The sequence below is a fragment of the Stegostoma tigrinum genome, chromosome 11 (assembly GCF_030684315.1).
Source record: "Stegostoma tigrinum isolate sSteTig4 chromosome 11, sSteTig4.hap1, whole genome shotgun sequence".
In the NCBI taxonomy this organism is placed as follows: Eukaryota; Metazoa; Chordata; class Chondrichthyes; order Orectolobiformes; family Stegostomatidae; genus Stegostoma; species Stegostoma tigrinum.
In genome coordinates this window covers 16,494,979-16,514,468 of record NC_081364.1, presented here as the reverse complement: position 1 = coordinate 16,514,468, position 19,490 = coordinate 16,494,979, and the positions used below count along the sequence as shown (strand labels likewise).

The window sequence follows — 19,490 nt, the reverse complement described above, 5'->3', positions numbered from 1 at the left end:
ATTTTCTCCCCTATCCATCTTCTAACTGCCTCCCCCTCCCTACCTATTTATTTCAGAACCCCATCCCCTCCCCCATTTCTGAAGAAGGGTTTAGGCCCGAAACACCAGCTTTCCTGCTCCTCTGATGCTGCTTGGCCTGCTGTGTTCATCCAGCTCTACACCTTGTTATCTCTTTTCTATGTCAGGGTCTGAAAACTGTCACTTGAATTTCTAATGAGTTTTGACCTGGCCCTTTATCCCCATGGCAACCAAATCACACTGGCATATCTCCAAGCAGAGTTCAATACGATTTCATTATCCTGCATTCTTGGATGTTCTGTTTTACCTTAAATTCAGAGGAACAGCGTAAAACATCACTTCTTTATCTAAAATCTTACAACTATAAGACTGCTTTAATTCATTTTTTATGGGATACTTATGCAAGGGAATGGAAAATTCCTCATTGTATAGATGAAGCCATTGTATTGCCTCACTAATTTCTCTTCCCATTCCAGAATCTCCCACCCAAACTTTAATGAATAAAGAATGTTGGGAACTTTCCTGCACTTCACCTCCAGGGAAACACCCATAATATTGACTGAAGATTGTGTTCATGTACCTTTTTTTAAACATAAAATAATTCAACTGTACCAGGCAGTACAGACTCCACCAGCAAAACTGTAACCAGCCTTTAGGATCTCAATCAGTGATATTTCTTCCACCACATTCCACCCTCACCATGCCTGTACATGCCAGCTTCACAGCCTCTGTAAATATATGAATGACTATGGCCACATTAAAGTAGCATAGTCAAGGACACAGTCTTATGACAGACAGACACCCCACTCCATCGATAGGGCTGTCAACTCATTGGATGGATTCCTGGAAATTACATGACTTTCTATATTTCTCTTCCTGCAGACACCCACCATTGGTCACCTAACAAGTTCATCCATGTGACGATCCACTTGCCTACATCAGTTAGAGAATGAATGACCAATTGGATGATACTTAACTGCCAATCAACCCTTTCTATGCATCTCTAATATTATTATAACTAATTAACAAAAGCATGTCAAATAATGAAAAAAAGCGTAGTGCTAATTTAGCACACTATGACATTTCTCTCGAGTTACTCCTGCCAGTGCCCAGGAGAGTAAGCTTTAATCGCTAGAGGCTGCAGAACATTCCTGGACGATCCGCATTTCTATCAGTCAAGAATATGGCAGATATCTACTTTAGAGAAAAGTGCAAACCTCAGGAATAGTGTTAATATATCAACTGTGTTTCATTACTAAGATTTGGAACTAGTCTCCTGGCAGTTGTTTCTGAAGGGTACAGGAAAATGTGTTTTGTTCTTGCAGCACAAAGTCAATTATTGCACACTTCAGTTTTGGTTTGAGCCAGACAATCAAAGATTAATAAGTTAATATCATCCAAATACAGAGTCATGGCATTATTCTGCTGAATAGTATCTTTGATAGCTGTCTAAAACAAATGCAGTTCGTTGCCATTGCAGGCATTCAAAATATTTAGAAACTAGCAATGAAATTAAAAATGCTAGTTTGTTAATATATTTTGTCTAACAGTGCTGCCCATTATCTTGAAATGGATTTGTCAGATCTTCTAGTGTAGGCCAAAGCACCAAACATCTTGGGAGATGGTAGGAACTGCAGATGCTGGAGAATCTGAGATAACAAAGTGTAGAGCTGGAGGAACACAGCAGGCCAAGCAGCATCAGAGGAGTAGGAAGGCTGACGTTTCAGGCCTAGACCCTTCTTCCTGCACTTTCTGAAGAAGGGTCAAGGCCTGAAACGTCAGCCTTCCTGCTCCTCTGATGCTGTTTGGCCTGCTGTGTTCATCCAGCTCTACACCTTGTTATCTCAAACATCTTGGAATGCGTGATTTAACTTCACAATTCCATATGACACCTGCAACAAGGGACGCCAGATTCAACATTTTAATTCTGCTTTCTTCTCACAGAAGCTGCTCGACCTGCAAAGTTTCTCTGGCAATTTCTGTTTGTGTTGGGGTAGAATCCCTGGTTGGCCACAGTTGTTTGAGAGATAGCCTAAGCAGTCAGTCTACAGCCAGCGTAGCATCTCAGTTAGCTTTAATAGCCGTTGAGGAATCTTGTCCAGTTTAATTTTGGCTTACATTGTGAGATAAATTGCTGTAAATATGTTATTATGTACTATTCATTTACCTGTTCTTTCTCAAATATATCTGTGTCCATCCTAACATTGGGAGATCAAAACTATTGTGTGGATCTCATCACAAATGTTCTATTACCTTGACAAAATATTACCATATTATATCGTGTATCAAAGGTGGAATACTCAGAACTTAGACTGTAACCAAAACCCAGGAACATTTGAGAGTCAGGATCCTGATTGACAATTCAGTGGATTTTGTTTGGGGTCTTTCCCAAAGCAGCACTATCATCATCCTGCCTCCTGATTGCCCAATCAGTGAGAGTGGTCAGGATGTCATGCTAGATGAGTCAAAAGGATTTCTAATAAAAAGGACCGTCATGTGTGTTCAATGAGTTCAGCAGCACTTGGACCTTGGAGGCTGCATTCATAGGAATAGAAAGGGAACCTAGAATGGCTGCTGGCCATTCTTACTTGGACACCTACCCTTAGGGTTTTAGGGGCTTCAGTGGCTGACCTTTCCTAAGAATGGAAAAGGACAAGAAGAAAAGGAGGTGACTAAATGAGTCAATATCCGGAGGCGTGTTCCCTTCAACCTTGAGACAAAGCACCAAATGGATGCTGCTCCTCATGAGGGCATGACAGGTGAGTGATCATACACTTTCAGGTGCCAAATCTCATTGTCTTACTTTCACAGCATTCGTCTGCAGAGCAGTCCCTCCGGATAACGCACTGTGTAGCTCCTCTCCTTTGTGGATCACTCTGCAGACGCACCTCACATCCCCATCTGTGCAGCCAAAACTTACCATCAACTCACCTCTCATAAAGGTGCCTCACAGTTATCCTCCAGAGGTGGTCTCCTTTCTGCACAAACCGTTATGAACACACGTGCCTCTTTGCAGAAGAAGAGACAGAGACCTGGAGCGGGAATGGTGGACTTCGACACTCCAGTGACAGACATTTCAGCAGCTACTGGTATTGAGTGTGCCCAGTGCTTCATCAGGAAGGAGGACTTGGTTCAGAAGATTGCAGTTGTCTGCAGTGACAGCCTAAATCACAGACTTACTGACAGACATCATCTTCTGCCTTTGACCTTACAACATAGAACATAGAACAGTACAGCACAGTACAGGCCCTTTGACCCACGATGTTGTGCCAAAGTTTTACCCTAAATCTAAGATCTATCTAACCTCCACCCCTACCTTATACTATCATCCATATGCCTATCTAATAGCCGCCTAAATGCCCCTAATGAGGATGACTCCACTCCCGACTCCGGCAATGCATTCCACACCCCTACCACTCTGAGTAAAGAACCTACCTCTGACGAATACCCTATATTTACCTCCACTCACTTTAAAACTATGTACCTCGTAATAGCTACCTCCAGCCTCGGAAAAAGTCTCTTGCTGTCCACTCTATCTATACCTCTGATCATTTTGTACACCTCTATCAAGTCACCTCTCATCCTTTGTTGTTCTAAAGAGAAAAACCCAGGCCCTCTCGACCTTTCCTCATAAGACCTTCCCTCCATTCCAGGCAACATCCTGGTAAATCTCCTCTGCACCTTTTCCAATGCTTCCACATCTTTCCTGTAATGAGGTGACCAGAACTGGACACAATACTCCAGATGTGGCTGAACCAGGCTTTTGTATAGCCGGACCATAACTTTATGGCTCTTGAACTCAATCCCCCTATTAATGAAAGCTAACACACCATTCGCCTTCTTAACAACTCTACCCACCTGGGTGGCAGCTTTCAGGGAACTGTGCACATGAACCCCAAGATCGCTCTGCTCCTCCACACTGCCCACCACCTTGTGAGGTCTGAAGTCCTTCCAATTGAATGTTGGTCTCCATCCATTCTACGAATGAAAAAATAGGTAGTTGGTTCTGCTGATGGTGTTGCTTGTGTTGTTGCTGTGCTGATGTAGCTGGGCTAGCTCCTGTTCTGGCCTCTCTTACATGAGGTAAAGCTGCATGAGATGCTCCCAAGCTGTGTAGCCCCAAATGTAACTACGTCAGTATTATGCCTAACTTCATGTCATACAGGATGTAACACGGAAAGATGTCTGTGTTGAGAGACTGCTGCAGCAAGTGGATGCAAGATAAACGAAGTGCGTAGGGAGCGATAGCCTACACTGACACCATCACCCCCAAATCTTTCCACAGCTTCTGTATCCAAAGGAGGTGGTGTGAGTGAGGTACTCGCCAACTTGTGAAGCAGGGACACGTGCAGCACGCATCCTATACGTTAGGATCTCCAGGGTCTGCATCCTGTGTAGTGTCATGTTGTTTCCGTATAAAGGGCTTCTCATTGGTCTCTCATCCTGGCCTTCCTCATAGAGAAATTTAACCCACCTATGCAAGACCAACCATTTTCCGTCTCACTGTAGGAATTTGAATTTCAGCGTGATGGAAGGCTTTGGCCAGTGGTTTCCAGACTTTGCCCCTTTGTATTGGTGAGGCCCCAAATATCCAGATCCCAATCTTGATAGGCTTTCCTGTGCATCCAATAGGCTCTTCAGCTCCCCAGGTCCCCATCCAAGCCAACTATATATGCCTGCACCTGCCCTCTGGTCCACGCCTTGCCGCAATCCCCAGCCCTTGGCATATGAGGCAACCATACCAAATGTGGCAATACACTGTCCAGCCCGTGGCATATTGCTGACAACAATGCATATATCTGCTTGAATGGGGCCTGCTGCCAGTGAGGCAAGCTGTCTGTGTGACTGCGTTAATTTGGCACAACTAGGCAGGGCACAGATGGTACAAACATGCCGGTAGGCACTAAGAGAACAAATTAGCAGCCCTGAGAAGCAGCCTCATCTAGTCCATGAACTGGGTGGGTGCCTGTCCCTACCTAGAAAGTGTCTTTGCAGCAGCCTTTCAAGCTTAGTTGCTGATGCACCCTGCAATGCAGGTCTGTCTTTTGTGAGCATTCTGCAAGTGGATCAGAGAAGTGTGAAGTCTTGAGGAGTTGGGACTTGTTGGAATGCACTGTTCCTGAATGAACGGTACACTTGGTGCCCGTAGATCGCTGCTTAGTGGTGGGCAACATGGTGGCTGTTCGCAGCCAGCAGTAAACCAAAGCTAACAAAGTGTGAAGCTGGATGAACACAGCAGGCCAAGCAGCATCTCAGGAGCACAAAAGCTGACGTTTCGGGCCTAGACGCTTCATCAGAGGAAAGCTGCCAAGTACCTGCTCTGACTTGCAGTTTGAGAATTCTTGATGTCTAGCTTGTTTGTTACTTTTTGGGAAGATAGAAACATGAATACTAATAAGTTAAGTTGTGGCTTTAATAAGGCAATTAACAATAAACCCCTTCAAGTGGCAGCTCAGGCTGCCTGTAAAGAAATTTGTCTTACTGCTTGGCAAATGCTTAAAAGATGTAGCAAGTTGCTCCCAATGACAATCTAGGCCTCACCAAGCTTTGATCACAGAGCCTGCCATAGCTCACTTTGGTCAGGCCCCCAAAAATCTCACCTGCAGTCCCTTCTAACACACAATGTTATTTTCCAGTATTCACAGTCAACCAAAATACAGCTACATTTTGAATGAAATTTAACTTAGATTTCTACCGCATCATATTTTATTCCTGGTCTCAAAAGAGCACTCTATGTCACTTAGAAATTATACTAACCATCTTGAAACCTTCTAGAGCAATTAGACCTCTTGCCACTTCATGACATTTCTATTGCAAATTAAGTAACCCGCTCCCAAGGATTAGCTAGGCACAAGAACTGACATCTTTTCGTTTGCTCTTTTCTTGTCTCCAAATAGTCATTTGAGCAATTAATGGTCTTTGCAGTGAAGTCATCTCTTGCCTTCAAAGAATAATTCCAATACTGTATACCTTTGATGTCTGCTTCTCACAATTGTAGCACTTAAACTATTGCTCGAGCACACTGCACCACCCAGCTTTCTGTTAAAAAGCAAAATACTTTCCTTGGACTAATGAAAAGCCATATTTTCAAGATGATGCGGAATTCTAAATTATAGAGTTGCTTGGCTGTCCTGAGATAAGAGGTTTATTTTGAGAAATTGGAGTAATTTGTATTCTGCATTTCTTGAAAAGTCACACTTGTCCTAGAATTCACTCAGAACCCTGAATAAAATTTTCAAAGACGCTGTAAAGCAGTGCAAAGCCTTTTATCCCCTTCTGAGATTTGAGAATTATTGCAACAGCTATGTGAGAACAGCAGGCAGGCGAGTGGGAAGAGAGATGTAGAAGTGGGAGCCAATGAGAGTAGGATCCCATTAGAAGGAGGCCATAGCTGTTGTAACTTGGTCAGAGGTCTTCAGCAGGCATTGTTGCTTCAGAGCTTACAACACCAAAGTTTCAGGTGATGACACTGCTTGGGGTCTCAAACTCCATTTTGGTAATCCCTGCTGTATAGGAAGAAGGACAGTCTTTGCATTGCGTTTAAAGTTATTCCGAGGCCTTTCCTGGAGAAACAGGAGTAGAAATTCCTCTTGAGCAGTGGTGCAATACGATAGGATTGGACCAAACACCCTACCCAAATGAAAGCTATATAGTTCCTTTGATTCCACAAGACATTATGTAGGAATTATAGAGTTCTCAGAAATTACAGATATAAAAGAGATTACCTTAATCACAAAGATGAAAACATTAGATTTAGAAATGTAGAGCCAAAATTGCTCAGTGAGGATAGTGTTGGTGAGCACACAAAATTTGACGTGGGCTAGAATAAGATAGTAAATTGACAAAGGTATAGAGTTTGTGATCAGGTCCCCAGAGCCATATCAAACCAAACTTGCATTCTGGAAATAACTGTTTAGGCTGTTAGTCTGAATGCTATCACAAGGGGTAACACTGCATGTGAGCTTTAAGTATTACAATCTCCAGAATCTGCAGAATATCAACCCTCAAACATGATTCTTGTACTTCAGTGGACTCCAACCTTTTGCAATCAAATATGTATTCTTTATATGAAGGAAGGTGCATCTTCCTTGCCTTCTTTCTGACTTTTCACCAATTATACACCACATCAACCACTTTACCCTCATCCACCTGTTTGATCACCTTGTCAAAGAACTCAATAAGTTTTGTGAAGCATGACCTACCCTTCACAAAACCGTGTTGACTACCCCAATCAAATTATTCCTTTCTAGATGATTATAAATCCTATCTCTTATAATCCTCTCCAACACTGTACCCACAACCGAAGTAAGGCTCACTGGTCTATAATTACCAGGCTTGTCTCTACTCCCCTCCTTGAACAAGGGGACAACATTTGCTATCCTCCAGTCTTCTGGGACTAGTCCTGTAGACAATGATGACATAAAGACCAAAGCCAAAGGCTCTACGATCTTCTTCCCAGTGTCCCAGAGAATCCCAGGATAAATCCCATCCGGCCCAGGGACTTGTCTATTTTCACATTTTCCAGAATTGCTAACACCTCCTCCTTATGAACCTCAATCCCGTCTAGTCTAATAGCTGTATCTCAGTATTCTCCTCAATAACATTGTCTTTTTGCTTTGTGAATGCTGACAAAAAATATTCATTTAGCGCCTCTCCTATGTCTTCAGACTCCACAGACAACTTCCCACTATTGATGTTGACCGAACCTAATCTTACTCTTTTCATTCTTTTATTCCTGACATATCTGTAGAAAGATAAGAAAGTGTGAAGCTGGATGAACACAGCAGGCCAAGCAGCATCTTAGGAGCACAGAAGCTGACGTTTCGGGCCTAGACCCTTCATTCTCTGATAAAAGGTCTAGGCCCGAAACATCAGCTTTTGTGCTCCTGAGATGCTGCTTGGCCTGCTGTGTTCATCCAGCTCCACACTTTGTATTCTTGGATTCTCCAGCATCTGCAGTTCCCATTATACCTGTTGAAAGCTTTAGGGTTTTCTTTGATCCTACCTACCAAAGACTTCTCATGTCTCCTCCTGGCTCTTCTTAGCTCTCTCTTCAGGTCCTTCCTAGCTAACTTGTAACTCTCAAATGCTCTAACTGAGCCTTCATGCCTCATCTTTACATAAGCCTCCTTCTTCCTTTTGACAAGAGATTCAACTGCTTGAGTAAATCATGGTCCCCTCGCTTGACCTCTTCCTCCCTGCCTGACAGGTACATACTTATCAAGGACACACAGTAGCTGTTCCTTGAACAAGCTCCACATTTCAATTGTGCCTAGCCCCTGCAGTTTCCTTCCCCATCCTATGCATCCTAAGTCTTGCCTAATCGCCTCATAGCAGGTCAAGCCTCTGCTTGGCCTGCTGTGTTCATCCAGCTTCACACTTTATTATCTTGGATTCTCCGGCCTCTGCAGTTCCATTATCACTAATCGCCTCATACTTGCCTTTCCCGTACCAATCCCTTTCCATCGCCAAAGTAAATGTAACCAAATTGTGGTCACTATCACCAAAGTCCTTACCTTCCTCCAAATCTACTATCCAGCCTGGTTCATTGCCCAGTACCAAATCCAATCTGGCCTCGCCTCTTGTTGGCCTACCTACATGCTGTATCAGGAAATCCTCCTGCACACATTGGTCAAAAACTACCCATCTAATGTACTTGAACTAGTCAATATTTGGAAAGTTAAAGTCCCCCATAACAACTACCCAGTTTCTTTCGCTCCTATCCAGAATCATCTTTGCTATCCTTTTCTCTACATCTCAGGAAATTTTTGGAGGCCTGTAGAAAACTCCCACCAGGGTGACCTCTCCTTTTCTGTTTCTAACCTCAGCCCATATTACCTCAGTAGGTGTGTCCTCATCAAACTTCTTTTCGACCACCGTGATACTGTCTTTGACTAACAATGCCACACCTCCCTCTCTTTTACCACCTTCCCTGATTTTACTGAAACATCTAAGCCCCGGAACCTGCAACAACCATGCCTGTCCTTGCTCTATCTATGTCTCTACAATGGGCACAGCATCAAAGCCCCACATACCAACCCATGCTGCAAGTTCACCCACCTTATTCCGGATGCTCCTGGTGTTGAAGTAGACACACTTCAAACCACCTTCCTGCCTGCCGGTATACTCCTGTAACCCTGAAACTTTATTCATGACCTGAATAAGGTTTCAAGCAGCTATTCAGGAAGGCAGTTCACCACCACTTTCTCAAGGGCAACTAGGGATGGGGTGATAAATACTTGCCAGCCAGCGATGCCATATCCCACAAATGAATTCAAAAAAGTGCATAAACTTTGGTTTTGGTATGCAAGCAATTTGTTACAAAACAAACCAACATATATTTCACCCTTGAGTTTATACAGCACAATGAGCCATCTGTTCACAGATTCCCCAACAGACAGGACTCACAAGGTTTTAGATGCTGGACATTTAACAATCATTCCATCCAAGAATCCAAGACTCAGAGCAATCGTTAAGTTCTAGGGGGATTTCCTTGACCCTTCTCAAAGGCAAGTTGGCTCAATTAGATGCAATAAAATTTGGAAAATTAAGGAGGTCGGAATACATGGGTGTTAAGGAACCTGCCCAAATTTCCTCAAAATGTTCAGACTCATCTGGCTTCCCAGTATCCACCTTTTCCCCTTCAACCAAATATACATAGTGCCGACAATATTCCTGAATCCAACAAACAGTGCTGGTAAACTGTATCATGTTTACTGTGAGGGTGCTGTAAATTTGGGATTCTTATAGTTGCTGTCTTAAAGTGACTGTCCTGTCTTCCTTCAGAATGCAGATCCTGAGAACCCAAACTGCAATGGAATTGATGGAGTTTTGGAGGGATATTACCAGAGTTTGCGTAGAGTACAACTATATGGACCAACCAACTTTGCCCCAGTCATCAACCAGGTTGCCAGGTTGGGAAGGAAACCTCATCTTTTGATCCTAATGTACTCCATTTATATGGTTGAAATCTACTTTTTGTCTTAAATGTGTTTTCATTTGACTTGATTTGATTTATTATTGTCATATGTACCTGGATTCTGTGAAAAGTTTTGTTTTGCGCATGGTACAGGCAGCTCAGACCATTCACAGATCTTAGGGTGATAGAACAGGGTGAGGAATACAAAGTTAGGTCTAGAAAGAAGGAGCATAAAAGGCAAGATCAACATTACATTTAAAATTTGAATGGTCCATTCAGAACACTAATAACAGCTCGGAAGAAGCTGTTCTTGAACCTGTTGGAAAGTGTGTTTAAGCTTTTGCACCTTCTATCCGACAAAAGAGGTTGGAAGAGATTATAACCAGAATAGAAGGGTCTTTGATGATGTTGGCCGCCTTTCTAAGGCAGTGAGAAGTATAGATGGAATCAGTGAATGGAAGGCCGTGTGATGGCCATTTAAAAGCTCTAAATGAATGCCATGGACTTGATGGTGGATTATCAAGATGATTTGTCAAGAATCATATCCTGTAGCTGGGAGGTAGTGCTGATATTGTGCCTTAATTGACCTCTGTTTGATCACACTAAAAGTGATGCTGGACACTTCTCTGGAGAAGAGCTGAAAGGACTGTCCATCTCATAAATGTACAAAATGTTTTTTAAAAAGCACTTTTGTGACCAATGCTAGTCCATTATTACTGTACTGCAATAATATAAGTTTCAATCTGAAGACTTTAACCATTTCCAATTGGAAGCTATGTAATAATTTCAAGTATTTACTATTGATCATGAACACAATGTACCAGTACCTTTTATCCTGTAAACTATTTTCTAATCAACCTGTTCAGAGATGTTATTACACAGCTCTGGAGCAGATGGCTCTTGAACCTAGGCCTACCTGACTCAAAGGTAAGGATACTATCACTGCACCACCAGTATTTGTCAGTCTATTATTCCTCTCTTTACAGATTATTCTGGGCCACATGAGCTGGTAGTAGTCACCCAGTTCCTACCAGAGCAGGCAATCCCAGCATTGAAGCAATCATCTGTCAGACCATTTACCTCCGGATCTGCTCTACCGCTTCAGGTCACCCTTTCATGGATGCATCTAAAACATGCAATCTAGTCAACTCCTTTTAATGAATAATCAACACTTTGGTGAATGGTGATTCCCAAACTAATGTTATTCAAGACAAAACCCAAAAGGCCCTTGTAGACTACCCTTTGCATTATTTGCAAAGAATCCAACATGCCTGTCAACTTTCTGATGTTTCTGGACACAGCATTCATTCTGTTTCAATAGAGGTTAAATGCCAAATAGTTGCCATTGGCAATCTGGTGATGAGTTAACTTGCTCTAAACTGCATGCATTTATGTTGTAGGTGTGCAGCACCTGTGACCGACGGCTCTCAGTATTTTGTGCTGTTGATTATCACAGATGGGGTGATCTCGGATATGGTACAGACTAAAGAAGCCATTGTTAATGTAAGTACTAAGTATTAGGGAAATAGATACAAATAAAGAAGAAAAAGAACAGTACAGCACAGGAACAGACCCTTTAGCCCACCAAGACTGTGCTGACACAGGACAACTTTATAAACGAAAAATCTTTTTCCTTAACACGATCCTTATCCCTCTCTACCTTTCATGGGTCTGCCAAAGTATCTCTTAAACATTGGTATTGTATTTGCTTCTACCAGTTTCTTTGGCAGCGCATTCCAGGCACTAACTATCATCTGTGTCAAAAAAAAGGTGCCCCTTACATCTCCTTTCAACTTTCTTCCTTTTGCCTTAAACCTGTGTTCCCTGATTAATTGATATTTCTATCCTGGGAACAGAAACTCCAGCTACCCATTCTATCCATGTCCCTCAATTTTGTAAACTTTTATCTGGTTGCCCCTCAGCCTTCATGTGAAAACAAATCAAGTTTTTCCAATCTCTCCTCATGTGTAATACCTGGTGAACCGTTTCTATCCCCTCTCCAAAGCCTCCACATCCTTCTGGTGGCAACTAGTCTGTTCACAATATTCCAAATGTGGCTTATCAAAATTTCTACACAGCTGCAACATGACTTGCCAATTTTTATACTCATTGCCTAAATGATGAAGGCAAGCATGCCATATGCCTTCTCAACCACCTTATTCACTTGTGTTGCCATTTTCGGGGAACTGTGGAGCTATATGCCTAGATCCCTCTGCAAGCTGATGCTTCTCTGAGGGCCCTGCAATTTACTGTATAACTTGCTCCTGCATTAGACTGTTCAAAATGCATCACCTCATATTTGCCTGGATTAAACTCCATCTGCTATTTCTCTGCACATGCCTCCAACATATCTTTGTCCCACTGTGTCTTGTGACAATCTCCTACCACACTAGTTTAAACCCTTCAAAATGACAATAGCAAACCTCCCTGCCAGTGTATTAGTGCCCCTCCATTTTAGGTGAATCAGTCCTTCTTATACAGGACCCAGCCACCCCGGAAGCATAGTGGAGAATTCTTCAGGAAGTTAAACTTTTATTTGCAAACAAAAGATGTGACAATCAGAAAATGGTTTCCCGATTGCCCCTGATCCTTGGGGCTCGTCATTTTTTATACCTTTTTGCTAACCTATTTTCTTCAAATTATCAGCATGCCCAATGGTATTAATTGGTAAACAACTTATGTCACCACACTTAGATCATTTCTATCTCATGACAGAGAGCCATTGCACCTGCACTCGAAGGTCAGTTAGAGCGGTTAGTACTCCTCTATCTTATCAGGTTACTGCTGTATTCTGAAAGGCGCATTGTCTACTGTCTTCCTTTGCAGCAGTCTGAGGGTTAGTGATTTATGTAGCTCTAGCAGAATTATTAAAGTTCGCAGCCTAGAAGCCATTTTGTTGCTAATTTACATCGAGAAGCCATCTTGTGCCTGTATCCAAGATTCTTATTTATTACTACAGCTGCCACAATGGTCCTTCACCTCGGGTTGACCCCATTACATCATGCTAGTCCTTAGTTCTATGTTACATGCTTTAATTAACCTGATTAAGCTGCCATTAATAGCTAACCTAGGTGTCCTACCTTTGTTTTACACCCCCTTGACCTATGCTCAAGCACTTCATTCTATTAAGGTACAGCATTCTATTGATTATTGTAACACTCCATAAATCAGTACATCATCCTGCTGATCACTGTAAGATTTAACCCTTCATCTGCCCCTATAATTTTAATTTTCGTCAGAAGACATCCCAGTGGCCCACATATGTGAAGGCCATCCTCCTATACCAGCTCTTTATCCACGTATTTAACTGTATTATCTTTCTATTGTAAGCCTCACCGACACGTGACACATTGAGTAAACTTGAGATTATAACCCTAGAGCTCTTGTTTTTCCAAGTTACAAACTAATTCCCCGAACTCCTCGTGCAGGGCCTTTTCACTCTTCCAGCCCATGTCATTCATGCCGACATGTACCACAACTTCTGGCTGCTTTCCCTCCTTTCAGAGAACGTCCCGTGGCCACACAGATACATCCTTGACTCTCCTGGAGGCTGTTTTGCAGCCACAGAAATGCCTGAGCTCCTGACTATAGTGTCCCCTATTACTATTGGTCTACTACACTTTGACCCTCCCTGCTGTACAATAAAGCCAGCTGTGGTGCCACCATTCCACCTGCTGCTGTCACCTTCCCCTCTTAGGCAACGCTTGCAAACAGTACCCAAAATGGTACACTTGTTAGAGACCCCTTCCAGTGGTCACTTTTATGCCTGAATTTTTGGTGTGATCACATCAACAAAACTGCTGTCTGTAATGCTTTCTGCCAAATGTGTCCAACTGTACTGTGTCAAACTCCTGCTCCAACTGATCCATGCAATCTGACAGGTGCTGCAATTGGACACAGTTTCTGAACATCTAGTTGTAAGGGACTTTTGAACTGTTTCTGATTTCCCACATTCAACAGGAGAAGCTCATATGTATAATGTTTTCAGCGGCTGCAGTATAGTATGTATTAGAATGAAAATGTAATCATGTCATTCATTGAGTCATCTGCATAGCTAAAAAAAGGTCTTCAATATTAGATCCCTTCTTTTAATTTAAAATCGTTCTAGAACAAACATTAATTTAAAGAAAAATTGATTTTAAAGGATTGATTCACTTTCTAGTAGCACACTAGTTTTGCATGAGAATGCTGTGTGAGCTTGAATCAATTGAACTGCCACACCTTCTGTTTCCTTTAAACAGGCCTCAGTCCTTCCAATGTCAATAATTATCGTTGGAGTGGGACCTGCAGAGTTTGATGGTGGGTATTTCTTCAATATTACTAGATTTGGAAATCCCTACAAAAAATGTCACAGGCTGACTGGATTGATTCAAATCGGTATGCAAAGGACATCAAATTAGCCAGCACTTGTTTGGCAGAGGTTTCAGATGACTTTTCCAAGGTGTATTGAAACTAGCTGTCAGGATCATTTTGGAGGAGTTATCATGGAATCACCCATTCATCAAAAATCCTTTGAAGGAAGTTAGTTTTGTGGAGGACATTTCACCTATAAAGCTACTATTAGACAAGCATTTCACTATCCAATCTCCAGGATTAAGTGCCACACCTCTCTAACTTGCTTTTTGGAACAGTGCAAGTGAAATTCCACATCATCGAGTGTGCAAATCAGGCAGGAGCACGGAACCTTCCTGACTTTCCATTCAATAATTGAAGGAGAAACATTACAGCATGATTTGATAGAACAATTATTTTTATTCACTCATGGGCTGCGAGCATTACTGGATGGACCAGCATTCATTGCCCATCCCTAGTTGCCCTTGAGAAGGTAGTGGTGAGCTGCCTCAAATTCATGAGATAATTAGACAAAATAGATGAGGAGAAAAAAAACACATAGCCCACCATTACACACAGAGACAGTAGGAACTGCTGAGGCTGAAGATAACAAGGTGTAGAGCTGGATGAACACAACAGGCCAAGCAGCATCAGAGGAGCAGGAAAGTTGACGTTTTGGGTCTGAACACTTCTTCAGAAATAGGGGAGGGGAAGGGGACTCTGAGGTAAATAGAGAGGAGGGGGAGGCAGCTAGAAGGTGGATAAAGGAGCAGATAGGTGGAGTGAAGACGGACAGGTCAAGGAGGCGGGGATGGATCCAGTAAAGATGAGTGTAGGTAGGGAGTTGGGATGGGGGTTGGTCAGTTGAAGGAAGACGGACAGGTCAAGGAGGCAGGGATGAGGCTGTAGGTAGGAGGTGGTGGTGGGGGTTGGTCAGTGAGGTGGGAACAGCAGGTCAGTGGGAGAAAAGACAGACAGGCCAACGATGCGGGGACGAGCTGGACTGGTTTTGGGATGCGGTCGGGGAAGGGGAGATTTTGAAGTTTGTTAAGTCCACATTGAGACCATTGGGCTGCAGGGTTCCCAAGCGAAATATGAAGTGCTGTTCCTGCAACCGTCAGGTGGCATCGTTGTGGCACTTGAGGAGGCCCAGGATGGGCATGTTGTCCAGGGAGTGGGAGGGGGAGTTGAAGTGACTCATGACTGGGAGGTACAGTTGTTTGTCATGAACCAAGTGTAAGTGTTACAGTGTAGAGGAGGCCACATCGGGAACAGCGGATACAGTATACCACATTAACAGATGTGCAGCTGAACATCTGTTTAATGTGGAAGGTTTCCTTGGGGCCTGGGATGGGGTGAGGGAGGAGGTGTAGGGGCAGGTGTAGCACTTCCTGAGGTTGCAGGGAAAAGTGCCAGGTGAGGTGGAGCTGGAGAGGAGTCTGGACTGAATGAGGGAGTCAGAGGGAGTGGTCCCTCTGGAAGGCCGATAAGCGTGAGGAGGGAAATATGTATTTGGTAGTGGGGTCAGATTTCAGGTGGCGGAAGCGGCAGAGGATGGTGCATTGAATCTGGAGGTTGGTGGGGTGGTACATGAGGATGAGGGGGATTTTGTCTTTGTTGTTATAGCGGGGAGGGTGTGTGAGGGATGAGTTACGGGAAACGCAAGAGATGCGGTCAAGGGCATTCTTGACTGCTGTCTACCATGACACACCCTCTGTTGTTAGTCACTAACAGTCGCCATTAACAACTATTCACCCTCCCAGCCTGAGCGTTAGCAACTCCTTTGTCTGTCCAACTGTCTTTCTCTCTCTTTGGGTTTTATCCTCTTGTTTACTCCCTACACCACCCACCTCCCTACTTTCTGCATATAAACTGATGCTTTCCCAGCCACTATCAGTTCTGAAGAAAGGTCACTGGACCCGAAACATTAACTCTGTTTTTTCCCTCTCATATGTTGCCAGACCTGCTGACCTTTTTCAGGCAAGCTCTGATGAAGGGCCTAGGCCCAAAACGTCAGCTTTTGTGCTCCTGAGATGCTGCTGGGCCTGCTGTGTTCATCCAGCTCCACACTTTATTATCTCGGATTCTCCAGCATCTGCAGTTCCCATTATCTCTGAACTTTTTCAGGCACTTTGTTTCTGTTTCCGATTTACAGCGTCCGCAGCTCTTTTGGTTTTTAATTAGATGAGGAGAAATTTGCTCTCGTCTTTGTTTTTAATTGTTCGTGAGACGTGGGTGCAAACTTTTTCTTTTGCTGAGCACAACCTCTTCACCCAAGTGCACAATGCCTCCAATCTATTTATTGCCAACACGTATTGCATACTTAACGGTGACAATTTGTGCACACAGCCTATGTAATTACGCTGGCTTGGTGGGGCAGATTACAAGGAATGTTGTCTAGAAGTCCCTGAGGAATTGGGGTGCAACTTACAAAATCAAAACTCAGGCAGGCACCCAGCTATAAGTCAGACCAGCATCGACTGGTTGCCAATGGGCCTGTAGAGTTTTCTGGCGCCAGCTGCAGAGGTCAAGAAAAAGCTTTCCACAAAACTCCATGTAATTTTGGTGTATATCAACCCATGGGGGCATAAAAATAACACCCTTGTCTTCCAAGTAGAAAAGGATCCACAATATCGCAAACCATTCGCATTTAATTGAGGGTGGCAACACTGTCACGTGTACGCTGAGGGGAGGATTTCAATGTCCAAAAGTGGCTTGGCAGCAGTTCTACTGGTCGAGTCCCAAAGGATATTGCTAGACTGAGTGGTGAGGGAACTGACAAAAAGAATAAACATAGAGTCATAGAGTTGTACAGCACAAAAACAGACACTTTGGCCCACTTACCGGGATAAATTTCCATCTGCCATTTCTGTACCCAACTTAGCAGCTGATGACTATCCAACTGTAGCCTAAGACTTTCCACAACACCAACAATTTTTGTGTCATCTGAAAGCTTACTAATTACACTTTACAATCGTTAGTGCAAATAACAAACAGCCAGGGTCCCAGCATTGAACCCTGTGGTACATCACTGACTACAGGCTTCCAATTACATAAACAACCCTCAACCATCACCCTTTGTGTCCTATTTATAAGCCAGTTTTAGATCCAGTTTGCCAATTTGCCTTAGATCCCATGGGTTCGCACCTTTTGGACCAGCCTTCCATGTGGAACCTCATCAAATGCCTTGCAGAAATCCACATTATCCACATCCACTGCACTACCCTCAATATATTTAGTCACCTTTTCAATAAGCTCAATTAAATTAGTCAGACAGGATCTCCCTCTAATAAATCCACATAGAATATCTCTGATCAAACCCTACCTTTCCAAATATTGATTAATCCTGTCCTTCTGAGTTTTTTCTAATAATTCCCTACCATTGACATCAATTATAATTATAATTATAATGACCTATCCCTGCTGCCCTTCTTATAAAAAAGGAATCATATTAGCTTTCCTCCAATACTTCACTTGTGGCCAGCGAAGTATTAGCTATTTCCACCATGAACTCAGCAATCTCCTCCCTTGCCTCCCAAAGCAGAAAAAGGGTCCAGATCCAAAACGTCAGCTTTCCTGCTCCGCTGATGCTGCTTGGCTTGCTGTGTTCATCCAGCTCTACACCTTGTTATCTTAGATTCTCCAGCATCGGCAGTTCCTACTATCTCTGCTTCTAATCTACGTTTGCCAAATCCTGTCTAAAGACATTGAAATCAAGCTTATTCCAGTACAGACACTTAATTTCTGCACTATCCTTAACCTTTTTCCAAAATGCTCACTCACTGAAGTTTAGTTTCAGAATAGAGGAGCGCCAATTTAAGACTGAGATAAGGAGGAATTTCTTCTCTTACAAAGCTGAGACTTTGTATCTCGTTGCCACAGAAAGCTGTGGGGACAGAGTCCTCATGTGTGTTTAAGGTTGAGATGGATAGATTCTTCATCATAGGGGAATAAGAAGTTATCGAACAGGGTAGGAAAATGGAAGTGAGGAGTGGCAGATCTGCCATGATCCTATTGAATAGTGAGCAGGCTTGAGGAGTGGAACAGCCTTACTGCTGTTCCTATTTCTTTAGTTCATTCTATATTATTTAACAGTCTGTACTCAATGTAATCTGGTCCAGCTGCTCAGCACTACTTCTCACTCTTACTCTTCATATGCCTTTATCTCTTCATGGCTCCTTTATCTTTCTAATCCACGGTATAAACTTCACTGCCCATAAATATCATTTGTATCTCCATTAATTTGCCTCACTTCCAATTCTCATTGTAAATTTCTCAACCCTCTAACCATTATTGCCTAGGTACTAACTCCTCACTTAACTTTCCACATTTAGTTTGGAACTGCACACAAATACACATATGCCATCCTTGTTGAGTATCAGCCTGGAAGCACATCTTCTGTGCAGAATATTTCTTTCCTCAGAGGAGAAAATATAATCAGCTGGAAACTTTCCCTCCAATACCAATGATTATTAGACGGTCTCATTAGAATTGATGGCTCCCAGCCTGGAACTGCTGGAGTATTTTGGAGACAGTTATCTCTTCAAAATGGACAAGCTGCTGTTTTTTGCTTGTCAATTTTGTGCATTTGTTTTGAAAAAGGGTAAACAATCTGGCTGCCTTACAGCAGACTCCTATGGCTCAGGCTTGATTTATAACTCATACTGGACTCTAATTAACTTACAACCTCGTAAGAATAATCTATAATTGCATGGTCTCCACTCAGTCTGTTATTGCTGTTCTGTTTTGGACACAGTTGGGTGGAGCTAGTAAACATTGACAAAGTCCCTCATTACAGGCTGATACAGAATGTGAAGTCACAAGGGATCCAGAGTGAGCTGGTAAGATGGATACAGAACTCGCTTGGACATAGAAGACAGAGAGTAGCAGTGAAAGAGTGTTTTTTTTCTAACTGGAGATCTGTGACCGGTGGGTGTTCTGGAGGAATCAGTGCTGGGGTCCCTGTTGTTTGTAATGTATATAATTGATTTTGAGGAGAATGTAGGCAGTCTGATTTGCAATTTTGCAGATGATACCAAGATTGGGGGAGCTACCCCACCCGGGAGTCAACTCTACAGAAATTCTCCTCATGTTTGCCTTCTTGAAAGTCAGTGTATGTATGTCTGTTGTCGTAGGATTAAGTTCACCTGCTACCTCGCTCGTGGTGAAAAAAATTACTGTAACATGTTGACATCAGAAAGCATATTTGTTATTAACTTTC

General features: G+C 43.0%; 1 protein-coding gene across 3 annotated transcripts in view; it reads left to right on the top strand.

Moving 5' to 3' along the window:
* The window catches only part of LOC125460536 (copine-9-like), a 428,858-nt gene that overhangs the window by 392,566 nt on the left and 16,802 nt on the right, over positions 1-19,490 (top strand). For all 3 annotated transcript variants that reach the window (XM_059649788.1, XM_059649789.1, XM_048548086.2), the window contains 3 exons: positions 9,805-9,932; positions 11,338-11,440; positions 14,179-14,236. In XM_059649788.1, the coding sequence (XP_059505771.1) occupies positions 9,805-9,932; positions 11,338-11,440; positions 14,179-14,236 (289 nt within the window). The remainder of the gene's footprint in view (positions 1-9,804; positions 9,933-11,337; positions 11,441-14,178; positions 14,237-19,490) is intronic.